The following is a 23785-nucleotide window of genomic DNA, read 5'->3' on the forward strand; positions in this document are numbered from 1 at the left end:
AAAAAATAAATACACAAAACTCATATTTTAGCAACAAATGGATATGAGATTACCACTCCAAATCAATATAATTTGGAATGGTGCTATTCACACACTTCTCTTTTATCTTCCACACATCTCTTAATTTTCGATGTCGGGTTGAAGGAACTAAAAAAAAATCAAAAATCAGAAATTAACAAAAGGTGTTTAAGAGATAAAAAAAAAGGTGTATAACTATACATAACACCACCCTATAATTTTGATTACAAAATGGAACGTGAGACTCCTACTTTTCATTTCAAATAAGTAAACACAGAATAAATACCTTCAGTTGCATAAAAGAAAAGAGTATATACTCACCAAACATTTTCAATGATCGTAGATCTAACGACTACAAAAGCAACATTATCGATTTGGAAGGACGAGAATCCTACTCCATCTTTAATCATTTACCAAAATTGTATCTTCAGTTGATTAACTGGTATTCCCAAAAGAAATTACTGCATTAGTCTTTCTTTTCCCCACAATTTAAAGTGGTAAATGTTGAACAATATCTAGATTTTACAATCCAAAGAATTAAGAAACCGGAAAAGGATATTGCTTCGGTTCATCGCAACGCTTTCCGGAATCCAACCTTGTGTGATTGATCAGCTACAAGAAATTAGATTGTATTAGGGTTCAATGACCTTCTCCAACTTTTATCTGTCTCCACATCGTCTAATCGAAGAGACCTTCGTCGTGCCAAATATCAACTAAAAAGTCTACCATCTCCTGCACAGTTCACCGGTAACTAAAATTCACAGCGCTAAGAAAAAGTCGTAACAAAATATCATAAATCCAGATTCTACATGTGAAACACGTAGAACAATCTTTTCGGAAAAAGAAACTGAAAAACTTACAGTTAAGGGGATTGGCTCAGGAAAAGACTCATTTGTCGACAAGAGCTCTTCATATGATGTTGACCAGCTGCAAAATAAATTGATTGCATCATCTTCCGGAGTCCAGAAATTCTTTCAGTAGCTAGAATTCAAAGGAAATAATCGGAGAAAGCCAACGATATGATATCATTAACCATCAACCCCATTTTAATGTTGCAAGAACTTCTTCGGTTTATGTCGGTGTTTAAATTTGAAAGAAAAGATAGTATTCGAAAACACACGTATAAAATGCCAGAACAGAAAATGTGCACCCTTTTTTTTTCATAAACCCGCCAACTGAAGTTCAGGAATGGGGACAGAGGTTTCTAATTAACTAGCATTAAAAATAAAAGTCGAATTTGCTAAAATGTAAGTACAAGTCATGATGTTTCTTAGGTGTGCTAAAAGCTTAGATCTTATAAAAATTCTGCTGTCCAACTTTTTTCTCTACTTTACAAGAAGTTTTGTGAAGAGAAAATACCTTATGATTGGATCCTTTTCCGCTCTTTGCACCCGCTGATTCCCAACCCACTTTTTTCTCCTCTCATGCCAAGCAATTGCAGCTACGAGACAAAAAGCGCGATTATCTCCAAGGAACAAATGATTAATACCAACTAAAACAAATAAAAAATTGTTGTTTTCGATTGCTGAGATATGGTAATGACTGGGAAGAAGGAATAGTTTCTTACTACACTTTTCCCCAGCCCCAAAGAAAGGAAATGATACAGAAGGAAACCAGAAAAGAACCATAAAAAGCTCTTGCATGGGCGGAGATCCAAATTTGAAAGACGTCCCTTATAAAGGAAGATAGGTATTACTAAATTGTAAAAGCTAGTTTTTACTTTTTATGAAATGATACCACGATGAAAGAGAAACGAAAAGATTAAGAGAATCCGTTCAAATATCAATTCTTGTACCTTTTATCAACAATAAGGGCGACCCCAAGCCAACAAGGCTCGCCCTCATTCCTTTTATCAACAAAGCATGAAAATGAAAATTTTGTACACTTTTCCGGAATGAATAAAGGGATTCTGAATATCTTGTACCTTTCTATAACCTAAGGGATTTTGAATATCTTCAACCCAATAGATGTTGTAATAAGATCGATTATATTCAAGTGTTTCTTATTAAGGGTTAGTCTAATCTTACTACCAAAGTAGGAAAGGTCTTACATGTATCAGTATTAGCACTTAATTGCCATAATATCCACGAACTTACCATGATTAACAAATACAGGAGTGCTCACTTCTTTTACCGCAGGCCTCTTTTCTTCATTAGTAGTTTCCGAATGCTCTGATGCTTGCCTTTTATTGGAATGGGAATTTCCAGTATTCACTGACATTGTCTCCATATCGAGTGACCATTCCTTAATGCAAACGACAGTAAAGTGTTGCGAAGCAACTTCCAGTGTTTTACTAACAGACACGGCCAGCTGAAATGAAAGACAAAATTTCTGAAGCAACTACCGCTTAGCATAAGAAACCTCCACAGGCGGTCGAACAGAGATGACAGATGCTGGTTAAACATAAGTAACTACCAATACAGACTATTTAAAAGCATAATCTCGACAATTGCAAATAATTGATTCGATCACAAAGTCTTCCATGTTCAAATCTCCAAAAATTACTTTCCTCAAGCTTTACTATTTTCAAAGATCAGAGCCTCCAAATTCAAATCTGCATATTTTACTGTCCGTGTTAATTGCGAAAGCGAGCATTATGTACATGCTTTTCAGCAGTTATCCAGCAACCCTATACGGACCTTAAAAGTTGATTCTTTGACAACAAAAGTTGCAAAACAACGAGGCTCTAAAACCTATTCCCTAGGTTCGTTGAGTTGAGCTGGTAAGGATCGTTCTCTTCCCTAGACCAAGGCCTAGGTTCGAGTCCCGCTTCCGGAAATCCCTCTTGGTGGGCGACCTGTAAAAACCAAAAAAGGGGCCAAGACCCCTCTGTAAGGCTTGTGGTATGCCCTGCCTGGGATGGGGTAGCCTCCTCTACCCCTAAACTTTCAGCAAACAAATAAAACCTAATCGAACCGCGTCCTAATTCGACACAAACCCAACTACAAGATTATCATTTAAACAAGAACCCAATTCATGGAAACAACAAATTCTTCACATTTACTTTCGATATAAAACAAAATGTCAACAATTCTTTTCATATCCATAAAATCGGATAATCCAACACCGGATTAACCAAAATAACTTAATCTGCATTCATTAACCACTAATAATCAATCACCCCCAAACTAATCAATCTCCTTCTCATCTATTCCACTGTTAATTAAACAAACATCCCTTTAAAGGAAAATTCCAAAGGACATTAACAATATTTAAAAAAAAAACAGATTCGTATAAAAAGGAAAAGTTCACAGAATCCCGAATGCTAAAGAACCCACAAAGATTTTAGCATTTGATTCCAAAAAAAAGTCGAATAAAAAAAAAAAAACTCAACCCCACTTGAGATCTACAAGCACAGTTCATACCAAAAAAACCAGAGATTCGAAAAGGAAAAAGGGATGAAATTATACTTAATGCAAGACGAACAATTACCTTGATCCGCACGTATCACTGAAAGCGCTCAGAGATTACAATGATTGACAGAGAAAGTATGGATTGGATTATGATGAATGGAGAAGAAAGCAATTTATTTAATTTATAATATTAATTTCTGGATTTATTTATTTGTTTATGGTATACGTAGCTTGGAGAAATGGTTTCCAGTCACCCTCTGTTGGCGACGTGGATGTGAGTCGGATTGGTGGAGAAAGATCTTTTCCGGATCTCTTCCACCGTCATTGGATCAAGTGGATTTTTTAAATTTCATTCAATGGTAAAAAATTATTACATATTTTTAAAGAAGTTAAAATAAATGAATAATTTGGATGAAATTTAAAAAATTCGGATCACTTGTTTCAGTGATCTTGATGAAAAAGATCCGGAGAATAACTCTTCTCGGATTGGTGACCAAGGTCTTTCCACGCAATTAAGTAAACGAGGAAACCATGTCCTCCATTTATTCGCACACCAAAATTTAATTTTGACGCAAAAGTTTGTAATTTTCCCAAAAGGATTTCTACACACTTTCCTCATATTAAGTAGTTGACCACTTTTTCTTCTCACCCACCACAGAAATCCTTTTTTTTTAATCGAAGTGCTTCTTTATTTTTTGAGTTGTTCTGCCACATCCGCTTAAGACCTTCGGTCTCCACTCTGATTTGATAAAAAAATAAAAAAATGAAATTACTTCATATGGACTTGTTGAGAATGATTCCGATTTAGTTAATGACCTATTAAAAGCAGAAGACGCTCTGTGGGATTCTCACAGACATAAAGATTGCAGTCAGTTTGATAATGGTCGAGTGACATTGCTTCTTCGACCTGAACCAAGGAATTCCTTACATATGATGCAAAATTGATCTTGTTCTATCGTTGATCAAATATTTCTCTATTGTTGTCATGTCACTTAATATTACAGTTGGTGACGTTCGTTTCTACTTTTAATCGAAATGTTTTAATACTGAATTATTTGAGTAGCTCATTGTATGACTTTTTTTTTTTAGCAAATGATAAAATAATTACACTAATTTATCTAAATTACGAAAATGATGATTCGAACTTAGGTGCAGAGAATGTACCATACTGCTCTAATGAACTTAGCTAAACCCTAATCTGCGAGTTGGTCACTTTTCTTTTTTTAATACAAGCAATATTCTTACTCCAAGTTACACTAAGTCGTTAAACACATGACACATTGAATAGAATAGAAAGACCCCGACTATTCGAGCAATCTACCACTAGCACAAAAATATATTGAAAATTATAAACTTAGAATCGTTTTTCTATGAAGTATTGGCATTAAGGTTGAAAATTATAAACTTGTAATCGTTTTTCTATGGAGTTATTGGAATTATGTGACTTATTTTATGGATACACAATCACTTTTCCACCTAACCTTGGTAGAGAAATTCTTACGGCCTGTTTGGTTTCCATGATCAATCCTAACTTCCTAGGACTTAGAATACAAAGACTTTCAATCCAACGTTTGGAAATGTTGGGAAACAAAAACAAGGATAAGCATTCTTCTACCCTCATACGATTTGACAATCCAATTACCCGCCAACCAAACATACCTCAACCTTCGAATGTTCTTTTCTTAATGGTGTATGACTCGTTTACAAGTGCTTTTAAAATGACCGAACACGCTTTTGGTGATGGTGATTTTGAGTTCCAAAAAAGAAGCATCAGTTCTATGATTCTTGCAGGACGTGTTTTTCAGTAATTAAAAGAAGCCTTATCAGGAATAACAAAGTTATTTCCGAAACAATTTAAGCACTAATTGAACAATTTTTGGGTTATATACACAAACAAAAAGAAGGGAAAAGGATGGCGAAAGAGAGCTAAGTGGAAAGATATCTATTTCCCTTGTCGCCGTATCTTTCTTATGAACAAGAAACTTGAACTTCGACTTCTCAAATCTACGGTAGAACCATAAGAATAGTAACAGTCGACCAGAGCTATGGCCGAGAAATGTATACCACAGAACTAGCCGAACTGGGCAGGACTTTAACTTAGAACCTCTCTTATTGGCAGCCTCGAATCCTCAAGGATGATTCATCTTTGCTTATGATTCCGAAAACCAGTGTCCTTGGTAGTTAAATAGTGATGGGTAAAACCTTGCAGCAGTTGCAGATCTCTCTCTCTTTCGCCTTTCGCTTTTCAAATTTATTTTAGCATCAGTATTTACAATATAAACACACCTTTTGTAGCCGCGGACAAAAGTTGCAACTTGTCCTCGCTCAAGCAACCAAGCAAACCTTTGTCCTGAGAACGTGCATACTTCACGTCAAGGATGGAATGTTGATGAGGTTCAAGATTCTGGCTCACTTTTAGACTTGGCAATTCCCGCAGCCTCAATCCACGGGTCAGTTCCTCACCATACGCAAACAATGGGTAGCAGTCTGGTATATCAACAATGGCAGACTTTCTCAGCTGAAAGTCATTCAAATGAACTGGCACAGATCCGATCTTATGATAAAAGCAATCATCTACCCTCTTGATAAGAACTTGTGAACCAGAAGGTCTCGCGGATGTATCGGTTTTCGGATGATATGAAGCAACTATGTTATCAGTTGAGGGACTATAAGCTACTGATGTACAAACACCTTGATCCTCTAATCCGGGGATGAGAAATGGCCTTCAAATTTTAGATACGAGTTAGAATATCAACCAGTTCATATGACTTCAAGGTTATGTTTCAGAAGTTCAACCTTTGTAGAAGAGTTAGCAGGATACTTTAACCAAAGGGTCTAATCATCACAAGTTTATAACTTTGTATAAACTAACCTTTCTCCAGCAGGACCAGCACTACCCATGTTCCACACGCAAGGGCCGCTGGAAGAAGCAGTGAGCAATTTATGAGAAGTGTGACTGAAAGCACGGTTTTGCACAAGGGAGTGTATGGTATGAATTGGCCGGGAGGTCAGCCCAGCCAAAGATAGCAGAGGAATCTTGCTAAAACGCATATCGAACATTAAAAGCAAACCATCCTGCCAAATTACAAATGAGCGGATAAGATAAATAGCCGCTAACAATAAACTGATATTTTATCAACTTAGCATAAGATTGACTAAACTAAAATGAATAAAACATCTAGAGGCGCTCAAATAATGGAAGATACACACTAAGCAGTATTATATGGTCTATATACAACCCTCTTCATCCACATAAGAATACAAGCACATGATATAACTTAAACTAAATGGTTAGGGATCAAAACCTGTAAACCAGTATATATACAATGTGGCTTGTTAAGATCCCACGAGCACGACCATGCCGGGCCCTGGATATGCAGAACCATGTTTATTCAGATAAATGGTGGAAAAAAAAATAAAAAAGTACATGGTAATGGTAGCACAACAGTTTCCATATAAGTTAACTATCTGTGTCTCCATAAATCTGAAAAGTGAGTATTTGCTAAATGGGTCCCGGAAATCCCTTCTGTTTTATAATGTTAAGTACAGAATCTCATTCGTATAGTAGATGCTAGAAAAAAATATGACTGATCACTTTGGGAAGTTCCAATATGGGGATCCAATCTTATTTTAGACCCCTGTAATCTGCCCTGTGGGCACTGATCTGATCACAGAACTTACTCCAAAAAATCTATTAAAAGAAAGAAAAAAAAAAAAAAAAAAAAAGGGAAAAGTGGGATATTCTGCAGTGAAAATACTCCGCTAGACACACACACACACTAGCTGATAAGCGACAACATTTATTCTCTAGACTTGCAAGTTGCAACACAGAATATGGGAAAAATTATACCGGTAAGTCATAAGTGATGACAAAACTGTTGCTCCCCAAGCTGAAACACAAAACAAAACAAAACAAAACAAGTAAATTCCAAAAAAAAAATTGTAACTGAAAGTAAAATTCCCACATTTTGCACATAAATAGTCACATTGGCTAAAAAGATAGAATAGGCAAACCTAAGAAATGATAGTTTCTTCCCCAGTGAAGCTAAAAGGGTGAATTTACCACACGGGGATACGTGTAGATCCTTAATGGGCTTTGTACCAGGTGGAAGCTGTATATCTTCACTTTGTTGAGGAGACATCAAGTTGACCTGTGGCAACAGAAATCTTAAACCAGATATCCTTCGAGAAACTATATTTTTGTTTGTTTTTGTTAGTGTTCAACAAGAACTTTACTTTCTTCAGCATGTGTGTGCCACCTAATCCAGATATCCTTCGAGCAAGGACCAAAGTTTGAGAAGAAGCATCCATACCAAAAAGCCGTGCCCCTTCTACTGCCAGCTCACACTGTCAATGATAAATCTATCCGCTGTCAATGGATGCTATGCATCATATGAAATCAAAATTGTAAAACAGAGTCATGGATGACAAGCATCTAACTGCCAAAATCATGTGTTGACAAGCATATACACGAAAAAACTGAACCATGAATGAATTTAATATATAATTACATCAAATATGATCAGACCGTTGTCATTCTCTTTGATCTCTTTTGTATGGTATGTTCACGATTATTTATAATATTTATCAGTCAGTTTTTTTTTGCCTAAAAGAATACATATATTCTTCTGTTTACTATGAATGGTGTCTGCTTTTGGCTGGAATCTTAGCGCATATTGTAGAGAGTGCTATTCCACCAAACAAGCAAAAAGCAGCCACCAGCTCAATGGCACATCAGACACTATTGCCCACCTTCACCCTAAATGTCATGGCGTCTGCCACATTCCCACTACTCAATGCAGACAAGCATGCCCTCTAGTCTCATGCTATCCTCACCACCAAGTACATAGGCTTGTTTGCAACCAAAAAGATCCAATGACCATATTTCCAGAAACCCATCCTCTATTTATAATCTAACTGATGAATCGATAATCCACCGTTTTTTAGCTTTGCAAAGACCTTATAGTGTTCATACAAGAAGCAACTCAGCCTTATTGGGATTTACCAAATTCTGATCATGATAGGGAAATTCCTCTAGTACAAAAAGTTCTCCAAATGCATTATAGGCAAATTTACTTCTACAAGGACTACATAAAAAATTGTGGAAGCCACTCAGACAAGTACCCAACTGAATGAAAGAACAAATCACTGAACAATATGTGATGTGATAAAGTGGGAGAAAGAATTACGAATGGATGCACCTCCAAATGAAATTTACAGTGAAGAATTCCTTCTTTGAGAAAATTATGGGCAGAGTGATGATCTGCATTATGGCAGCACGTCTCCAATTAAAACAAATTCACTGATTCATTATAGCAGTAGGGCACATACTTTTAAATGAGTAACAATGAATGTTTTCATCATGTTGTGAGACCATAAAAAAGATGGTGGGTTATTATGACAGAAATCTTAAGGGGCATTAATTCTTTTAGACACAACCAACTGAAAATAAATTTGCTCGATGTAAAAACTGGAAATAAATTTGCAAGGTAAAGTTCTAAAATAGAAATATAACCCCATTGTCTGCCCTGTCTCTGCTCCATCCCTTTCTCTCCTGATGCTGCATCACCTCTGCAGCTAAGTTTCTGGAAAACAAAATGGGGACATCAGTGGAAAAGCAGCTAGCAAAGGATAAAATAGAACTAAGTAGCAAAAACAGATAAATAATCAAAAAATATAATTCTTAAACCAAAACTTTAAACACAGCAAAATATTTGTTATAAACTTGAAAGGATGAAACAGTTTTCTGCATGAATTAACTGATCCCAAGAAATGAATGCCCAACGACGTAAGAAAGAGGAAACCAAGATAATACGTCTTTCGAAGATCAAGTTAATTTGAGAAATAAAAATATGAAGTTTACAAACAAATATACCTCCCCCCGGTTGGTTAATTCCTTGAATAGATTTTCTTGTACACGGAATAAATCATCTTGTATGGCAAGTAAAGAAGCTCTCTGCACATGATAGAAAAAATCATAAAGGCATTCTCCTTTGCCAAATAAAAAAAGAAAACAAGTATTTTAACTGTTATTGCAACAACTAAGCAACCAAACAGAATGCAGCTTGATAATCTGGTACTCCGTAGTCTTACTTCAGTCTTGAGAGAGGCGACTTCAGCCTCGAATGATCTTACTTTCTGCAGAATGGTTGAGTTCATATTCAGAATAGTGTTTATCATAAACGTTTGAAACTTGTTAACATGAGATAATACATAACCATCACCTTAAGTAGACTTTCATCAAGAACAACTATTGGTGATCCAAACAGCTTTATTATGTCCTTTAAGTTGTACTTTGAATTGCATTGTGGACACTACAGAAAAAAACGATGGGGTGAAACAAATGTAGATAAATGAAAAATAAAAGAACGATGGGTGAAATGAACGTAGATAAATGAAAAAACAAAGAAGGCAGCAGAAAAAACCTTTGCAACAATTCCACCATGTTGTTGAATCCATCTTCTAATGCAAGACAAGCCATATACATGACCACAAGGAAGACAACTTCGAAATGAACAAAGAATGAGTTTAGCCAATCGAATTTTCAATTGAAAGTGATACGTTACGCAGAATACACCTGGAGGAATACAAATAGCACTCTAGAAACAAAAGCAAAATTATTAATTAGAAATTACAGACGTCAGCACAAAAATTCAAGTGTAATGGCAAGTTGAGAAAGCTAGAATTTAACTTCAACATCGCATTCCCAACAAAGAACCCCTCCCCCACAAAACATTTTTACTTTTTGTTGACGGGAAGCACGCGAGCTGACCCAAAAGTGAGGTCACTAACAACTTAAGAACACCAAGCCTTTAACCATTACCGTGTTATGTCAGACTTCCCTCAAGAAGATACCATATTAATCCAGCACTTTTCATTTGTTGGTGACACGACTATGTTCTGCAACGCTAATATCGAACAGTCAGGACTCCCCAATTGAGTTCTTCTCAGCTTCTGAGATGGTATTGGGGATTTATGGGTTAATTTACGTGAATACTTTCGGTGACGTTGGCAATGTAATTAACTTTATCAATTGTTGGGTTGATTAATTTTAGGGCCTGTTTGGTATTGTACTTGAATCCAACTTTTTAAACTCAAAAACAATTTTTCAAGTTTTAAGCCTTAAAAACTTGTTTGGTAGGACTATTTTCAAATAGGATACTAAAGAGGCCTTTACTGTTTCCTTGTACCTTTCTGAATTTTAGCATAGAATTTCCGGTTTCGAGTAAACCATTCGAATGAAATAGTAAATTCTCCCGATGCAATCAACAATCCGTTTCCAAAGAACGCAACTTTACTGAATCAAAACAAAAATCAAACTCTCCAAAACGATCAAACAATCTGAATTCTTACAACAACAGCAACAAAAATCAAATTCAACACTCATGCCAACACAAACCAATAAATTTTCCAGGAAAACAAAAAAATTTCCGGGAAAACCAAGAAGATGGTATATTTGTATTTCTAACCTGACTTGATGATCGCCTTGTGACTCCCACGCCTCCATACAAATAGGACAAAAAAAACCCTCTGTATCGCTCAAAACCAAAACCTTTTTTCTTCTGCCTTCGTCGCCGTCGCCACCGTAATTCGACGACAGCGAAGGCGATATTTCTCGGCGTTGCTTGGGAATCGGAGTCCGAGCGTCGGTTTGCAGTTCGTGTACTTCCTGATCGTCCTCTCCGTCGATGAGCATTGCGATCACACTATCAGAGGGCTCGGAAGTTGACATCGTCAGTTGGTTTCGAAGCTCTGCGGCTTCCGGGGGTAAAGTCGTCAGACGAGCACAGAAAAAAGGAAGAAGAAAGCAAGTGTTTTATTTTACTTGATGAACTCACTGCCGCCAAAATCTTACTTGGGCCACCCCAACCCCAAGCATAAAGTTCTGGCCCAGTTTTGTTGTGAAGTTTAAGACCCAAATTTAAGGCCCAAATTTTGTGGGCCGGAAATGACACAAGCCCAGTTTCGTTTCTCCGAAAGTTGTCTTTGGGCATCCACCAATTTTATGGCACAAAGCCAAAAGGTCGGACGGTAAAACTTACGACACTGGTTGTATACAATTTTGTGTCAATGTGATGTACGAAGAGCAATTCCACCCCACACCCCGAAATCGAAAAACCAACCTCCGGCCGAACCCAAAAAGTTGGGCAATTGGTAGGCCTAAAGCAGTCTGATTGCCCAGTCAGGCAATCTTTGCTTGGCTATTAGCTTGAATGCAATGTGACATCAGACAAACGTCAGTTACATTTTAAATTTTTTTGCGTCAGTTACACCCACTCATGGGTGGCGCATTAGGGGACAAAAAGGATCGTGGGGCCCGTGTTGTAGGGCTATTAGGTCCTTCCATCCCTGGACGACGTGGCACACTCTTGTCCGTTGGCTTTCCAACTGTTAAAAATTTTGAATTTGAACCCAACACCAGAGTTGCACCACTTTGCATAAATAAAATTAGCTCCATAACAGATCTTATTTTTATTTATGACCCAAACACGCGGCTATTGCATTTGAAAAACGTTTTAACCTCACCAAATGTCTGAGTTGATTTCAGGGATGTTTCCTTACATAATTTTTGGGTTTTAAAGAAAAACATTCATGTCTTAATGTGTTGTTGTATATGCGTGGTGTTGTGTTCGACGTTTAATATTGTTTCAACATTAGATTATAAGGAAAACTAACGAAAAGTAAAAAAAAAAAAATTTAGTTTTAATAAAAAAATGACAAATAAAGGTGTAGTGCATAATATCAGGGAAAGGTAAAAATGTGGTTTTTCGTTAAAAATTAATAGTACCAAGAGTGTTTCGTTAAAACTCCATAGATTATAGGGCTAACTGAGTTTTAAAATAATCCATGTACTTTCAGGTGTTGTGAATTTTATAATGATCATGGGTTTTTACTTTTCTCACATTGCACCTTAAAGTTTTGACATTTATATCAATTTACACCTTTTGTTTCTTTAAATGTCTAATCTTCCAAAATTAATAAGTGTTTTTTTTTTTTTTTTTTTTGGTCAATGTGGTGCAAATGTAGCTTACACTTACCTATGGTGCAGAATGAAAAAATTGAAAATTTATGGCCATTTTTTAAAATCACTCTAAACTTGAATAGTGTGAAATGTAGTTAACCCAAATATTATTTAACTTCTTAATTACACTATAATCATCAAAGATTTAACTTCTTAATTACACTATAATTATCAAAGTTTATGTCCAAGGTTACATAATAAAGATATGTTATTGAAAACACATGAAATCATAAGCTGATCAAAGCTTGGAATTGGCAAATACAAGCAATTTGGAACTCTTTCCAGTCTCTATCACCACCATCCAGCTTAGAGAAGTAGTGCTCAACCATATCATCAGTGATAAGCTCCAACTTAGAAGGCTTCCATTTTGGTTTCTTATCCTTGTCCCACAAAGTAGCTCTACAACCCTCTCTGCAGTCCTTGCTGATCTCCCCTTGCAGAATATGACAAGTTATTCGGTACTCGCGAACGAGGCATTCACCGATTCCTTGCACCCTGCCTTCCCTAATGGATCTTAAAGTAATCTTCGAACTCATCGGCGATGCCTTCTTCAGCGATTGAATTGCTGCAGCTAACCATTCTTTATGATCACCAGCCCTAGTGTTTGCCTTAGTAAGTTCCTCCTCAAGGGCACTTAAAATTTCTTCCACTGTCGGTTTAGAAAAGCACTTGTCAATAATACCCTTTTTGTAATAAGCACTTTTTTCACTCAAAGCTGGTTTCTTCAGCGAGTATTCATCTATAATTGCTGAAACAGTAGAAGCAAGATCACAGATTGATGAAGTAGATGAAGCTACTCGGCATGTCAAAGCTTCTTCCAGTAAAGACAATTTGGCTGAGGGCACATAGTGAGTCGCTAGGCCACATGCAAGCATTTCAGCACCATCCAAATTTGCACCTGTAAGACCCAAATACTCACCAAAAAATCCAGGAAGTCTTGACAAGAAATAAGAGGCACCAACATCGGGAAAGAATCCCAGATCTGTTTCCGACATTGCGAAGACTGAATTCTCAGTTGCTACACGGAATTTTCCGTGCACTGAAATACCAGCACCACCTCCCATCACAATCCCATTAAGAAATGAAACCTGTTGGCGAATTAAACATGAAAGTCAACAGAAATATAAACAACAAAAGATCGATCGTTTTGAGAGAAAGTAAGTTAATTATGCAAAGACTTTGAGTTGCAAAATAAATAAAGTATGTTAGAACTCTCTGAAAAATAAAAGACATGCCTGTGGTTTACTGAGTGTTGTTATCAAGTAGGTCAAGGTAAGCAGCGTCTGACTAACTCTTGCGCCAAATCTCAAATTTCCATTAAGAAAATGGCCGTGAACAGTCGCTAAATCACCGCCGGCAGAAAATGCTCGTCCGTTACCTTTGACAATGATCAATTTGACGTTGGTATTGTTCTCATAGGCAAGTAATAATTCGGAGAGCCGAGCAATCATTTCAAGGGAAAGGGCGTTCAGTTGGCGAGGCCTGTTTAGTGTCAATGTCCTCACGAACAAAGTCTCTTGTACCAAAACCTGGTCATCCGAGTTAAAAGAAGCCAAAGAATTAATAATTAATGTAACAGAAATTAAACTGGGAAATACAATGAAGCGTAAAATGCATGCAACTTTTATGAAAATCAGAGTTTGACTTGGAACGCAAGCTAGCTGTAATTTTCTGATTCCATGAAATATAAACGCTTGCGCCATAGCCATTCGTAACATTTCAACTTATCATAATTTGCATCACACAAAACATGGTCCACTAAGATAATACAAAAACAATTTGAACATCTTAAGCAAAATCAACTAGTAGTAAAGTAAACAATTATTGACACATGTGTAGCGGAGATTCGTTTTAAGTTGAATAGGGGAGATTAATCCAACTTATGAAAGTTGTTAGGAGACTGGTAAGGAGGTTAATAAGTTTGCTAGAAGAGATAGCTAAAGCCGTCTGGTGGCCCGGCATGGTTTGGATTTAGTATTTCGAATTGGTTAGACTAGGGTTGGAGTGGATAGGCTAGGAATTTTGTCCCTTATTTGATGCAGACAAGTCAAGCGAGCTTGCTCTAGGATTGGAATAGTGAAACTGCTAGCTCAATAAAAAGAAAGAAAAAATCACCACCTCCTAAACCAGCAATCCCCGCTCCTCAAGCCACCACCGTAACCCCAAAAAATCAGATATTCATATGAACTCCTCAACCCACCACCCACCGAAGAAGAAGATTGACGGCCAAATCAAAGAAGAAGAAGAAGATTGATGGCCAAATTAATCAAAGAAGAAGACCGTGTGAGCATCGACCACCTTTGTAACCCACCTCGAGCGAGAGGTTAGAATTCCCACGTTATTTCGGACTCAAACCCAGAATCCAGAATCCCGGCCGTGTTTCATTTTAGCTCATCAAACATATTCTGGGATTCAATTCTTCTCTTTAATTTCTTTGCTTCTTCGTTGCCTCACGTCTGTATGCTTCTCAATTACTCTATTGTAAAATGGTGTTGTTATGCAACATGCATGCAGCAGCATATATAGCCAGACTCGAATACCATGATAAACCTTAATCATCTAATCCCAGAATCAATTGGTTTAAACTGCGGGGACCAAAAATGCTATACAATCTACAGCATGGCTATTATATACACATTTGCACCTAGAATTATATTCTCAACAGCCTCCTGGTTTAAATGTATACAAATATAGAATGAATGTAAACCGAAAATTCGAAAAGCAGACTGAAGAACTTGCCTGTGTTTGCTCATTCGGTTGTAAAGCCATAGATTATGCAATGTTTGTTTCGTTAGTTGGTTCTGGAAATTAAGCAGCATATACCAGAGAGCTGGAAGCTTGTTATTAGCGTCTGTTTGGTGATTTGGCTTTGATAAAGACAAAGCAAAAGTTTGCCTCAAGAAACTGATATTTATTTTAATTAAAATATTTATTCTTGTTCTTCTCTTTGTCGTATAATTTAATCCAAAACGTGCATCACGATTACATTAATTTGGGGATCAACGAGTAACTAAAGGCTCGTTATGGACCAAGGCAGACTACCGAGTACCCCAACTTTTACTTGAGCTGCTAGTTCTAAGTGATCATCCTCTCCAATGTTTAATAAAAGGGAAAATTTTGTTGAATTATTTTCATTCTTTTTCAAACAAACGAAAAGATAGAGATTTCGGTGTATTTGGAACATTGTTACATGGTGTTATTATTCCACTCAAACACTAAAATATGTATTTAACTTATTTTTATTAGTATACCCTAGAAGTGAAATGAACATTCATATTATATAAAATTTTAAAAAGAAGAAAGACACATCAACTTTGTTATCCACCAAAATTATAACAAGTAAATGATGCGGTCATTTCTTCGTGGCACCTTTTAATCAGTTCTTCGGCTTGTAAAGTTTAGTCCTCGTGACCAGGTTTAGGTATAACGGTCCTCCATGATTGAAGTTTGGTATTCTATTCTAAATGAATTTGTAATTTAGGAGGTGTAGTCAATTTGGATTTAAGAGGATTTTAAAAGACTTTTTTAAGTGGTAGATTTCAAAGGTAGATCCTTACAACTTTCAAATGGATTTTTAAGGATTCTTATGGATTTTGATTAAAGATTTGAATGGATTCTATTGGACTTTGATTAAAGATTTGAATGGATATTTAAGGATTCTTATGAATTTTGATTAAAGATTTGAATGGATTCTATTGGACTTTGATTAAAGATTTGAATGGATTTTTAAGAATTCGTAAGGATTTTGATTAAAGATTTGAATGGATTCTATTGGACTTTAATTAAAGATTTGAATGAATTTTAAAACTCTCTTGTCAGCATATCTACGTAAATAGTAATTCACATGGTTGATTATTTCCTTGAGATATCTGACTTGCATGTCAATACCTGTTATTGATCATTCTTTATTAGATGAAGAGAATAATTGATAGCGAAGCTACTAATCGAGATGTAAAGCATACACCATCTTTTAGAAACAAACATCCAGGTTAGGATCCACAAGAAATAATATTTGTACCTTCTGGATCGTCGCTTCCTACTCCATTCAAAGTCTTCATCATTCTCAATTAGATGTTTTAGTTTCACTTAAGGCTGAAATTGAGAAAATAATAAAGTAGATAATCAGCACCTGAGCCATTACGGTAACATTACCTCATGACAGTTGAAAATTGTTCAGTTACGATCTAAGTAGGTCAGTGCTGCCATTAAAAGAAGATTGATGATAACAGTAAATCCGAAGAGCGTGGCAATACAAGTCCAATACCAAGTCTCCGTAGTAAACAGTCCTCTCTCAGGTCATCTTGGTGGGGTGGAAAAGGAAGGAAGGATGGGTTTCTCAGAGAAAATAGAGAGTGAGAAAGAAAGCTCGAGTTGCAAAGTCAAGAGAGAAAGAAAGTGAGGGGTTGAAAAGAAATCCTAGGGGTGAGGGTAGGATTTTGTTATGCTTACCATCCCTTCTCAAATCTACAAAATCTCTTATTGAATGAAATACTTCAAAATCGATGAATATTTGAATACCTATAGATTTGGTTGAACTCTACAAAAATTCTTTAAAATCCTAGTTGACTACACCAGGATTCTAAAGTCTTTTAAGGCCATCTCCAATCGAAGGGGACAGAGAGTCAGAGGGCCGAAAATAACCCTAAAACGGTCTCTATCAGAGAGTTAGGCCATAGGGGTGGGTTGGAAAAACCGAAAATAAAAAAAAAAACGGACCGAAAACCGAACTGAGGCTGAAAAAACCGAACCGAACAAAAAAACCAAGCCGAACCTAACCGAATATTGTTGGTTCGGTTTCGGTTTCTATGGTTCGAAAACCGAACCAAACAGAACCGAACCGAAGTTCTTCAAAATGACGTCGTTTTGTAATTCTTTTATTAATTAATAATCTTTATTCTAAACGGCAACGTTTTAGTGTTTTACCCACTAGCCAGCCCTAACCCTAAGGTCCTCCCGTATTCCTAATTTCCTCTCGTGACTTTATGTGACTCTGTTTCTCGACTCTCTCCCATTTCCCAGTTCGACTTCGTGTGTTCGTTCGTGAGGCTCCTCTCTCTCTCTGGGTCTTCAAAGTTCAATCACTCTCTCAAACTCTTTGTCTCTCATTCCCAGCAGCGACCCGCAACCTTTCTCACTTTCAATCTCTCACACCTCAAGGTCAGCTTCTTCTGCCGTTTCGAGTCTCGACAGCAAAAGGTTAGTCTCACACGCTCACTTCTCTGTGTTTAATTTTCTATTATATTTATCTGTTCAAATTGGTTCTGATTGGACAAAGATTAGAGAAGGATTCATACTATGGCCTCTACAGATTTTCAATTATTAATTTGCATTTTCTATCGATAAAGATTAGAGGGATTCATACTTTGCATTTTCTGGATTTATATATACAAGTTTGTGTGCTTGATGCTTAATTATTTCCTTATTGCCTTACTTACAATGATTAGGACTTGTTATACTGAATGGGATACTAAAGGATTTACCTGGTGGCCGAAAATATGTCAGAAACTGTATTTGCTGTTCTGTGGACACTTAAATATCTCCCTTGTTCGAATTTGAAGGGAAAGATCTTTCTTATATGCGTTTTTGTACTAAACAATTAAGACCTTATTTGTAGCAACTGTTTAGGTGACAATATGTTCGAATTTGTAGGGAAAGATCTTTCCTGTTTCCGTTTTTGTACTCAACAAATAAGACCTTATTTGTCACGGAGGATTATAGAGTGTAAGCTTAGTGTTGCTTTTGAAACTGGTGTTGCTTTAGACTAGTTCTATTATAAAATCTGTTAATAGCATTATAAACTGGTGTTGCTTTTGAAACTAGTTCTATTGAAATGTATGTCGTAATTCCTGGCGCTAAGCAAACTTTCGTTTGTTTATTTTTACTCATTGCCAGGCTTTCGTTAATAGCATTATAAACTGCCTTTCTTCATTAGTTTGATTTAGGTTGATTAGGTGAGGACGTTGCAATTAAGATAGTAACTATTAAGGTTTTGTTAGAATTTGGCCAGTTTTCAAATCCTGGATAATCCAATCACGACGCATTCCATTCTTTCCAGAGGCACTAACCCAAGTGTCAACTTGAACAACGTCACCCCTACAAGAAAGAAAAAATTTGAGCATATCACCATAGTAGTCCAATCAAATTTATGAATGACAAATCCTTCCATTCAGAGATAACACTTATATATATTCATCAGCTAAAACAGATGGTATACAACTTGTCAATTTTAACCCAGTTGGGCATAGAAATGATGTATTTGTGCATGTTAATTATGTTCCCAAATTCGTCGATACTTTAGCACTCATTCTTGCATTGGGAATTTTGAATAGTTAGCTTCTGCCTCTAGTAACTTCCTCTTCTAAAACAAGACATCAACTTGCAATAATCAAAATGCAAATGGATATGAATACATCAACTGGCTCATAATACATTCAACATTTCATTAATAGCATTATAAACTGCCTTTCTTCATTAGTTTGATTTAGGTTGATTAGGTGAGGACGTTGCAATTAAGATAATGACTGTTAAGGTTTTGTTTATGACTTAAATTTAATAATGTGCTTGATAGCTGGGGTGATTTACCATTAAGGTTTTGCTGCATGATTTCACTCTGCATATTTCATATGCTTACTAGTTTTCTACTGCTATGCTACTGAGTACTGACAGTCAATGTTACAGTTAGATTAACATTTACTTTTGTATAAGTTTGTAGTACTAACTACTATTAATTTGTGTGAATTAGATGAAGTCAAATGCGTCAAAGGTCTCAAGGGCCTCAAGCTCAAGTTCAAACTCAATGAGATCAAAATCAAATAGCCCTCATGATTAAACAAACTCATCTTCAAGTATACCATCGGTCATATATTTCTATTACTTTAGCCCTTATGTTTAATAATTAATTCATTAATTGTAATGATTCTCTTATTTGAATAATTAATTGTATGGTTCTCTTATTTTAGATGGACATTGTTGGTGAATCAACTCCGCCTCAAAACACCATGGTGGCACCTCGACAAACTCCAACTTTTCTTGGTGGATCCGGAAATCCCTCCGATGCAACTCCAAAAGAAGGTGACGCAAGTGACCAAGTAAGTAAAGAAGAAGCTCTTTTGGAATCATTAAAAAGTCATGAACGGTCTACAGTTTGGGAGCACTTTGAAAGAAAAATTGAGGGTGGTAGAGTTAAGGGGTTGTGTAAGTATTGTGCCCAATCATATATAGCCAACCCGGATAAAAATAGTACAACTAATTTGAGAAACCATATAGCAAGATGTAGAAGCTACGGTCATAATAAGGAAATATTTACCGCAAATAGGCAAAAGATCTTAACCGTTACCGGGACAAAAGATAAGTTGGAAGCTATAGGTTTTTCTCAAGAGGAAGTAACTAAGGCTTGTGTTGAGATGATACTTATAGATGAGTTGCCTTTTACTTTTGTTGAAGGAGAAGGTTTTCGCCGTTTTAGCATGCAAGCATGTCCTATGTGGAGAGTTCCTAGTCGTAAGACGATTGCTAAGGATGTACTTAGCTTATTTTATTCCGAAAAGGATAAATTGAAGAGTCAAGACATTTAGGGTGTGTCTAACAACGGATATATGGACTTCTATTCAACAAACCAATTACATGGTTCTCACCACCCATTTTATTGATGATGAGTAGATGTTACATAAAAAGATTTTGAATTTTTGTGTCATTCCAATTCATAAAGGAGAATCCATTGCTCAACTTTCGGAGGAATGTTTAGTGGAGTGGGGTATAGAGAAGGTGTTAACTATTACGGTTGACAATGCTTCTGCAAATGATTCCGGCTTAAGAGACTTGGTGCACTGAATAAGTGGGTGGGGGATTCCTAATGCAGTCTTGCATGATGGAAAATATTTGCATATGAGGTGTGTTGCTCATATCCTCAATTTGGTTGTGAATGATGGGATAAAATTGTTGAATACGGCTATACAAAGCATTCGTAATGTGGTTAGGTATGTAAGATCTTCCCTTCAAAGGTTGGAAAGCTTTAAAAGGTGTGTTGAGAAAGTGAGAATAGAGAGCAAAGGGCTTGTGATTTTGGATGTCCCTACTAGGTGGAATTCCACATTTTTAATGTTGGAATCGGCTTTAAAGTTCAAGATGGCTTTTGATAGATTAAAAGTAGATGATGGTCATTATCTTTCGTACTTTGTTAAAGAGAATCATGATAATATGAGGGAGGGACCACCTTCGATGGATGATTGGAGTGAGGCGGGGATATTTGCAATCTTTTTTAGACCTTTTTATGAAGTCACTTTAAAAGCATGTTGTTCTAATACTCCAACCGTTCATACTACTTTTGGTGATTTGTTTAAAATCAAAAGTCTCTTGCATGAAAATAAAGATGATGAACTTTTGTCTATGATCTCTATGTTGATGCAAGAAAAATATGACAAGTATTGGGGTTCAATTGAGGACATGAATCAATATCTTTTTATTGCACTTGTGCCTGATCCTCACCACAAATTAGAGAAAGTTGTTGATTATTTTGAGATACAATTTGGTGAGGATGAAGAAAAAGTTGAAAATGCCACAAATGGGGTGAAGGACTTGTTGATTGATCTTTACAAGATTCATGAAGATATGTCTTTTAGTGCACAACAAAGTATAAGTAGTGGTGGTAGTTATCAAACAACAAGTGGAGACTCTTCATCAAGCATGACCAAAATAGAAAGAAAGTTGAAAGAAAAAAGTGAAATGAGAAAAGCAAAGAAAGCCCGGGTTGTGCATAATGATGTCGACAAGTATCTTTCCAATCCTAATGAAGGAGAAGAAGATGAGAACTTTGATATATTGAATTGGTGGAGGGTGAATGGGATTTCTAAGTACCCTATTTTGGCACGTGTTGCAAGAGAGATCTTAGCTATTCCCGTATCAACCATTGATTTGGAATCCTCCTTTAGTACAAGTGGACGGATAATTGATCCATATCGAAGTTCTTTAAGTCCAAAAATGGTGGAGGCTTTGATATGTACTCAAAATTGGCTTAGGTCTATTCATGTTGCATTACATCATGAGCCAACTATTGAGGAGATGGAGTTTTGTGAAGAAGTTGAGAAAGGTAATTTTATTTATTGCATTTGATTTTGTTAGATTATTTTAAATAACATTTTAATTAGTATCATTTCTTTTATTATTTGTATGTAGAAATGGCAAGTGGAAGTTCAAAAAAAGGTTCTATGTTGCCCCCTAGGCTGCCCAAGCGTTAGCAAGCAGATTGTCATTCAAACTTGAAAAAGTAGGTCGATTGCACGTTGAAAGTATGTATTCCATCAGCAATTTCAACCATATCTTATATCATTCCAAAATCGCTCTCATACCATTCTTATACTTGGACAATTTGATTTCTATGCATTTGTACTTCATCAAGAATACCGTGTGATTATCAAGGTGATTCATGTACTTAAAAAAGGCATAAAAATTGCCTAGAAATCCCAAATTGCATTTAACATTTGCTAAATAGGTAGGACGACCATGATATTTGAATTTGTATTGGTTTGGCGAATTGCTATCAAGGTGTGGAACAGATGCCCAATCATTTTGCTCAGTAGGAAACATGTTATAGTTTTGCTCAGTAGCAATCTGATAGAAAATGTTTTGACATCCTAATACATGGATTCTAGGTTCCATTTCCAATGGTCGAACATGAGATTTAAGCGATTTGTGGGGACCTCTCTACCTTTCTACATAGAAACTTCGCTTAAGTTGAAGTGAATAATTTTGAGGCTTTGATTCATTATGGTGCAGGTGCTGAGGTAGTTGTAGTGATGTACTGTGCATTACGAAATCAGGGGAGGTTCTAAATTACCAGGCATTCACGAATGATATTTTAGATGTGGAAGACTTCAACTTTGGAATGTTTATTTTAGGTGCGGAAGACTTGAACTTTGATGTTTATTTTAAGTTTGGACTTTTGGAAGATTTAAACTTTGATGTTTATTTAACTTTGGACTTTGGAAGGCTTGATTATAATTGAACTTTGAATTGAATGTTTATTTTCATTGTCTCTGATGATTCTATTAGAAATTTGGAATGCTTATTTTGACGATTATGTTGAAATGGGACTTTGATTTTATTTATACTTCTTTGGAAAATGTATTACAAAATTGCTGCAAGTCGTTTTCATAAAAAAAAATTTAGCTATTGAAAAAAAAAAAACCGAACCGAACACAAACCGACAGAAAATTGAACCGAACCAACCCGAATAGTAATTTTGGTTCGATTTCCGATTTTGGCAAAAAAACCGAACCGAATGGAACCGAACCCACCCTACCAGGCCAGAGGGCTCGTGGGCCCTGCTGGACAAAAAAAGGCCATAGGGCCAACCAACCGGGCCCGAGCCAGGCTCCAATTTAAAATTGTAACGGCTAGTTGTTGACGTCAGCTAGCGGTTTTTTTATTTTTTTACAAAATTTGTTTTAAACCTTGTAAAAATTCTTTTCTTCCCCTATAACCTCTAAACCATTAAACATGACATAACATTAAATAACATGAAACAACATTAAACAACATTAAATAACATTAAACAACATAAAAAAAAACATTTAACAACGTGAACTTAAACAACATTTTAAAAAATATTTAACAATATAAAAGTTAAACGCATACTCCATGTTATTTTTGGCCCAAAAATGTACAACAAGATCCTATTGTAGGTGCTTGTTTGTGACATGGGAATGTATCATTCTATAGCACCTTAAGTCTAATGGCTAACTGACGTCACTTAGTCGTTGGATTTGAATTTAAGTTGTAGTTTTTAAATAATAAATTATGTTTGGCCCTCAGTTGGAGACGGTTTTTTGTGACAGAGCTAAAACGAGCCATATGGCCCTCGGTTGGAGTGGTAAGAAATATGACCATGTACTGTTCATTAAAATATTAATTTCTTGGAGGGCTAAAGGGCTAAAATGAGCCATCTGGCCAGCCTTCAGTTACCTAAAATCCTTTAATTGACTACCCCTGTAATTGAATGGATTCTTTTAAAATCTTTAAAATCTTGGTTGACCACACCACGATTCTAAAATCTTTTAAAATCTTTAGAGTTGTGGAATTTTGGCATGTGTGACCTCTTAATTTGTGCTTTAGAGTGTAAGTAGACACCTATTTATAGGTTACATAATAAATTTAATTAAATCAGCAAAAAACCTATTCTTGTTGCAGTCATATTTAGAATAGGAATGTGATTGTGTAAATCCTAGTAGATATGGGAATGTATTTTATATTCCTATTAGGAGTAGATTACCTATTAAATGTTGTTATCCTAAAAGGAAATGTTTTTACCTATCCTACTACTTGTTTTGGAGCCACCATAACCTGTTGCACAAGATTAGTCAAGTTAGCTAATTGTAATTCAATACTAGAGTTAGCA

At 36.1% G+C, this 23785-nt stretch overlaps 2 protein-coding genes and 1 pseudogene across 10 annotated transcripts; all 3 read right to left on the reverse strand.

The window, feature by feature from the left end:
• Window positions 1-463: 463 nt before the first annotated feature.
• Window positions 464-3885, reverse strand: LOC137720510 (uncharacterized). Of its 8 annotated transcripts, XM_088695723.1 has the most exons (6): window positions 3451-3885; window positions 2658-2815; window positions 2115-2328; window positions 1378-1459; window positions 879-945; window positions 464-750 (listed from the first exon to the last, which is right to left on the reverse strand). In XM_088695723.1, exons 3-6 carry the CDS (start codon window positions 2245-2247, stop codon window positions 697-699), a joined length of 336 nt encoding a protein of 111 aa, XP_088551849.1. In that variant the 5' UTR covers window positions 2248-2328; window positions 2658-2815; window positions 3451-3885; the 3' UTR covers window positions 464-696. The 8 variants fall into 8 exon arrangements, with proteins under 8 accessions (XP_088551849.1, XP_088551845.1, XP_088551841.1 ...); XM_088695719.1 differs by lacking the exon at window positions 2658-2815 and having other exon boundaries at window positions 3451-3688; XM_088695715.1 differs by lacking the exon at window positions 2658-2815 and having other exon boundaries at window positions 464-630; window positions 3451-3592.
• Window positions 3886-5212: 1327 nt separating this feature from the next.
• Window positions 5213-11166, reverse strand: LOC137720627 (uncharacterized). 2 transcript variants are annotated; one of them, XM_068459716.2, is made up of 13 exons: window positions 10841-11166; window positions 9797-9875; window positions 9596-9685; window positions 9465-9509; window positions 9247-9327; window positions 8887-8956; window positions 8573-8634; window positions 7608-7718; window positions 7386-7522; window positions 7222-7261; window positions 6677-6739; window positions 6244-6446; window positions 5213-6094 (listed from the first exon to the last, which is right to left on the reverse strand). In XM_068459716.2, the coding sequence occupies exons 1-13, from the start codon at window positions 11101-11103 to the stop codon at window positions 5641-5643; spliced, it is 1698 nt and encodes a 565-aa protein (XP_068315817.2). In that variant the 5' UTR covers window positions 11104-11166; the 3' UTR covers window positions 5213-5640. The 2 variants fall into 2 exon arrangements, with proteins under 2 accessions (XP_068315817.2, XP_088551864.1); XM_088695738.1 differs by having other exon boundaries at window positions 8561-8634.
• Window positions 11167-12631: 1465 nt separating this feature from the next.
• On the reverse strand, window positions 12632-14096 carry LOC137719489 (3-hydroxyisobutyryl-CoA hydrolase 1 pseudogene; annotated as a pseudogene).
• Window positions 14097-23785: the final 9689 nt, after the last annotated feature.

The sequence above is a fragment of the Pyrus communis genome, chromosome 1 (assembly GCF_041283825.1).
Source record: "Pyrus communis isolate YQ-2024b chromosome 1, ASM4128382v1, whole genome shotgun sequence".
Classification (NCBI taxonomy): domain Eukaryota; kingdom Viridiplantae; phylum Streptophyta; class Magnoliopsida; order Rosales; family Rosaceae; genus Pyrus; species Pyrus communis.